This window comes from Temnothorax curvispinosus, unplaced genomic scaffold (assembly GCF_003070985.1).
Source record: "Temnothorax curvispinosus isolate PA1 unplaced genomic scaffold, ASM307098v1 QBEX01003650.1, whole genome shotgun sequence".
Taxonomy (NCBI): domain Eukaryota; kingdom Metazoa; phylum Arthropoda; class Insecta; order Hymenoptera; family Formicidae; genus Temnothorax; species Temnothorax curvispinosus.
In genome coordinates this window covers 302621-308766 of record NW_020213430.1, presented here as the reverse complement: position 1 = coordinate 308766, position 6146 = coordinate 302621, and the positions used below count along the sequence as shown (strand labels likewise).

Below are 6146 nucleotides of genomic sequence, written 5' to 3'. Positions count from 1 at the left end.
TATATATATATACATATATATATATATGTCGCAAGATTTCAATAATCCTGGCGCTTTAATTTGACGATGGTTTCTGGTAGTACTTTTAACACTGAACAAAAAATTATATAGATTTTATAGGGCTAACCGCTCTGGTTTTCAAGATATACAGTGTTAAAGTTAAAAATAAATAATATGAATTTTTAAATAATACTTCAATTGTGTGTGTATAAACAGTACACACGTAGGCGGAGGTGGGGGGTAAACCTCGGTTCGCGTGAAAAGTTAAAAACCCGTTTTTTCTTCTATTGTCGCTTGGTATGAAAAGTTGCATTGTGTAAAAATATTTAATATCTGTAACAGAAATAATTTGTTATAGCAGAGAATAGTTAGGATATTGAAAAGTGGCATCTCGTGACGTGTGGAAAGTGTATGCGTGGAGGCAGTAGATTCCGCCCCCTGCGGGGGGCTCCACTATTGTTAAACTAAACTAGTGTGCCTTCAAAGTACATGCGTCGGCTTTCCACGCGTGAAAAGTTGTAAACCCATGTGGCATCTCGTTTCATATCGACAACATATATCAAGGTCATTGAAATCGGTGAGGTCGCCCTTAATCTAAAATTTTACCAACTTTAACACTGTATATCTCGAAAACCAGAGCAGTTAGCTCTATAAGGACTAGTTTCACAAGTGTCGGTTAACTTTTAATCTTAGATTAACTCACTCTTTGTCTTTTTCTAAGGGGGACGTTAGAAGGATGCAAAGAGTGAGTTAATCTAAGATTAAAAGTTAACCGACACTTGTGAAACTGGGTCTAAGACCTCTATAATTTTTTGTTCAGCATTAAAAGTACTATACCAGAAATCATCGTCAAATTAAGGCACCATGGTTATCGGAATCTAACCATATATGTATATATATCTTAGTTTCTTATATATCTATACGAATTTTTATACAGACTGTTCCATTTTAAATGTCCCAGGCAAATATCTCGAAAAATATGGAAGATACGGAAAAATGTTCCAGACAAAAGTTGCATGGTTTGAGGGGGGCCACATGATAAAAATATGCATTTGACCTTGAGTGATCTTTTCAAGGCCAGGTCAATGTGTGAGGAAGCCCATGGTAGATATCTCAAGTTCCCGGGGCCTCCTCACAAAACGCCGCAAGGAACATCTGGGGGGTTTTAGTGGGTTGGAGTCCCACATAACCGCCCTTCCCGCCCCGGGGAAGGGGGTATCCGTGCGGATTTCTCTCCGTTAACAAAAAAAAAAAAGTCAATGTGATTGACGTTTTTTAAAATAAAACTCCCCATTTTATTGCATAGTTTTATAGCTTTTGTCGAAACATTTTTAAAACACTATAATAAAGTTCTATTTCGTTAAGAATTTTCTGAGATATTTCAAATTTTGTCATGATATTTTTAATTGTTATGATATAAAACATGAAATATCTCGTAAAATATTCACTTTTCGATAATTTTATTTTGATACTTTTATACATAGAATAATTAATTTTTACATTTGCAATTTTGCAAAATTGAATACGTCTACAAATTACAATCAAATTTCTTAAAATAATTTTTTTTATATTTTTTTTTACAAAAATCGATTTCTTTTATTATTCTACGTATAAAAATATCCAGGTAAGTCATTGAAAAGTGAATACTTTACGAGATATTCTATATTTTATATTAAAAATATTATAACAAAATTTAAAATATCTCAAGAAATTCTTAACGAAAGAAAGCTTTATTATATGTATAGTGTTTTGAAAACGTCTCGACAAGGGTTACAAGAATATAACATGAAAAATAGGAGGTTAAAAAATTCAAGGTGACCTTGTCCTGACCTTGGTAACGCCACCCAAAGTCACACTGATAAGATCAGTAAATAGATCTTTTTCAACCCTACAACTTTTGTATATAAAATTTTTTCAGAAAACTCCATCCTTTCGAGATATACTGCCGTCCCAGTACTTTTTATACATACTTTTATATACAGAATATTTAAGAAATATTGATTAGTGTACACTGTACAGAATAAAATACGGAACGCATAGCTTTATTTTATTTTAAAAATTTATTGAAGGAAAGCTATTTTAATCTGTAAACAGTTTAAACGATTACAATACAACGATAAACGGGGGAACATGCAGAGTTTATTTAAGTAAATACAAATTAATATAATTCTCTTAAGGATGTTTTGGATGTACTGGTCCAACCAAAAGTCATGGAAATATTAAAAACACCGATATTAACTCTCCAGAGATCCAAAGACAAAAAATGTATATAAATAGTTACGGCAAGTTTAATAGAACGTAAAAGACGTAGATTTAGTGACTATAAATAACTGTTACTACTATTTTTTTCTTAAAAAAAATCTCGGCAAAAAACTTTCGAGAGTGATTTGCCCTGAATTCAACTTAATAAAGTAATTTGTGAAATTTGTGAAAGATTATAAAATTCTATACTGCGCGCCGAAAGTCTGATCGAGTAATAATTTCACTGATTTTTTTCTTTAAAACTATGTTGTAAATTGTTTTAAATTTTATTGCTATATTTTTGTTTGTTGAGGGCCTGCTTGCATGTAAAATATCACTACATTAGTAGCATTTTTAAATGTTTTTTTTTACACTTCTCTAATATAACATAAGATTATGTGTTAAAAAACTCAGTATTCAAATATTGATAACTTTTTATCTAAATTGTGAATCGATCTGAAATTTGACCCCGAACTTTGAAAGAGAATACAGAATACGATATTAAATTTTCATCAATTTCGTAGCATTTTGACAAACCATTCAGAAAATCCTTAAAAATAGCTTGAGGAAAAATCGTTTTATTCAAATAAATGATTTTCTTTAATTCGTCTGTCAATTCGATCATTAAATATACGAATTTATATATATTAATATATTAATACAAATAGAAATACGAAACTGTTTTTTATATTATTATTTTAAAAAATATGAATTTAAGACGATTTTATAAATATATCACTCTTTATAACATTCTCGGTAACATTAATTAGAGAAATTTTTGAAATGCTTGCTGAAATGTTGGCAAATGGACTAAATAATAATATAAACCGTTAAATAATCTCGATATCCATCTCCATCTATTTTCTTTTTCAGAAAGGTATTGGTAATCGTGCCTCGACACGTAAGACGGAGTCCAGCAGTGCCATGGCGACAATCGGGTCATTACAAAAAATCTTACGGTGTGCCTTATGGTCGCTATAAAAAAAAACCATTTCGGCTGCCACAAGGAGGCGATGATTTTGATCATGGTCCTGAACCTACGAATCACGTGAATGTACCGTACGGCAAAGACGTTCGTCACGCAATATCTTTTGGTAAAGGATACATCCCGTACGATAACATCAAGAATTTGCCATTTGTACATGAGAGGTAATATTATGTTTAATATAATTTGTTTTAATTTAAGTTTTTATCTTTAACAATTATATTTTATTTTTATCTTTTTAACTATATTATCTAATTATGCTATTCTAATTATAATTATAGTATACCTACAGTATAATAATATAGTAAAAATAGTACAATGGAATTAATTACGATATAACTGATAAAACTAAAACAGTATAATTAGAATTAGTTATACCATAATTAATTATAATATTATTTTTACAACATAATAATACATGTAAAGATATCTTGTTTCTTTCGGTAAAATTTAGTTGCATACTTTTTATAAAAATATAAATATTGCTTTTTGAATTTGTGTGAATAAATAATCAGGAATTCATACAAAGTACTTTTCACAAACAAACACTTTTACTTTCAAGGATAGTTTTGTAATGGCTAATAAAAATTACATACATATATATTGACATCTATATATTCGAAAGGGTCAACCAGTATTATCCAATACCGGTTAATCTGATACCGGTTTTTTTATCGATTAACTGGTATATTTACCCTAAGTTTCTACTCGTGATCAATTTTTCCTAACACGATTTAAGCTTTCTGTCTTTTTTCGATTCAGATACGCCGGTGCTTACGGACGTCAACCGAATTATCCGCCAACCAGTTTCACATCGGTAGGTCAGGAATACGCGCCATCGGCGACGAATCCGCAGACAGACTCGTTCTTCTCGGACATCTCGGATAGCGATGCCAGGAGCCTAAAAGACAGCATCAACAAATATTACAGCACCCGCTCGATCGAGAAAGACCTAAGCCTGAGAAATCAGCAGGCCCTCAGTAGTCTTATAGAGAAGACCAAGGAGACCCTGGCGAAGACCGAGGCTCTGTCCTCGGGCGCGTCTCCAGCCGCGTACGCCCACGCCGCCACCGCTCCCACTTCCGCTATCATCCCCTCCGCCATCGCCGGGGTACAGGGGGCTGTGTTAGTGCCGGCAGGTATACCGGCGGCGACTATCGCCGGTAACAAAGATGGTATTGTGCTGCGGGACACCGTATCCCTGGACGAGTATCAGAAGAAACTGGAAGAGCTCACCAAGACCTGGCCGAGCATGTTATCCGCCGGCACCAACTTCGCCGGAGCGATTTCTGCGCCCCAGCAGCTGCACGCTAACTTCCCGATCACCGGTCTACCAGGTGCCAGCTTTGGCGCTCCGACCGCCGGTGGCAATTGGATCGCCAGCTTCGCCCAGCCCAAGCAGGGCTACGCTGTGCGCGAAGACCACGGGGATTCCACGACCTACGACTTCAGAACGATGACCGTACAAGGCACCCCGTACCAACAGTTGTCGTTCGGTCATGGGGGTGCGTCGGTTGGCACGGGGATCGTCCCGAGCGCTCATGGGTAGACGAAGAATACACGCAGGAGTGTTAATGCCGCCCGGTTCGCACCGCGCACTCAGCCGTTACATTTCTTTGTAATATTTAAGAAATATATTTATTTTTTTACTTACGTAACTTATAATAATGTAGCTCTACTATTTTACTTTGTATTTAGAGAGCCAAAAGAATCGGCGAACTTCATGTCGTGAAGTCACTTTGTGATGAAGACAAGCGCACTGGACGTCATTGATACTTCTGATTACATGTAATTTTGAGAAATTTAAATTAAATTTCTTCTAACGCAGACACGGCAAAATATAATGTATGCTCATATTTGCCACGAAATGTATAAATATGTGGAGGTCATTTTCGCGCGCCTCTCTTGAGGCGTCGATATCCGATTTATAATGAAATTATATTTAGACTTTAGGAAGTTTCAATTATTCATATGTATATTCCGCAGATATTCCGCAGTGTGTGCGGTAACGACACATACATAAATATGTTATGTGATGTCAGAATCTCAATAGAGTATTTCTAATTTACATAAATCTTATTTAGGATCTCTTATTGGTCTCTATATTTTGATGAGTTAGAACACTATCGTTATCCGCTCTCTCATGTAAGAACTTTTTTTATTTACATTAATGCAAAATTGACTGATCATACTTATGAGTTACAGTTATGTGGATTGTCCAAGAGAAATTCCTGCCCTGAAGGTGTCAAATATTATTGTAGGATTATTTTACACTTATATTACATTTTCATTTTTGAGAGAAGAGAAAGAGAAAAAGAGATAAAAAGGGGGAGAGAAAGAAAGGTTCTTTTTCATTTATCATCATTTATCTGACAATGAGACTGCATATATAAATAACTGTAAATGAAATTCAAATTTTAATAAATCTCAATTATCTGTTTCACATACTCAAAGACGCAGTGTCTTTGAAATTATAAATAAGTAAATAACATGCAATAATACACATAGAATAACTTCAGGGCCATACATGTTAAAAGAATTTAAAATGTTAAAATGTTAAAGGATTTTAATTGAATGTAAAAATAGTAATTGAAATTTGGCACCACATTTTATTAACTACTCAATCCTATTGCTCTATAGTAAATCAAGTATGTTTCAGTAATCAACTTTAGGAAGATGAAAGTTATAATAACAGTAATGAAATCAAACGATCTTATCAGATTATTAATGAGAGAGTGGTGTAAAGTTACGGAAATTTTCTTAACGTTCCAGCTAATTTTACTTTCCCTTTGTTTTGATCAGAATTGAAGTGTGAATTTGTATTTGCAAAATGCTAAATGTCTCGAACAAGTTTTGTCGCGAATCTGTCCATCTCATATATATATATATATATATATATATATATATATATATATATATA

The 6146-nt window shown here is 33.8% G+C and overlaps 1 protein-coding gene across 1 annotated transcript in view; it reads left to right on the top strand.

Annotated features, from left to right (window-relative positions):
* Window positions 1-5578, top strand: part of LOC112452776 — a 7602-nt gene extending 2024 nt beyond the window's left edge. The window contains exons 3-4 of the mRNA XM_025013173.1: window positions 3115-3390; window positions 3989-5578. Coding sequence (XP_024868941.1) covers window positions 3115-3390; window positions 3989-4775 — 1063 coding nt within the window. The 3' untranslated portion in view covers window positions 4776-5578. The remainder of the gene's footprint in view (window positions 1-3114; window positions 3391-3988) is intronic.
* The last annotated feature ends 568 nt before the right edge of the window (window positions 5579-6146 follow it).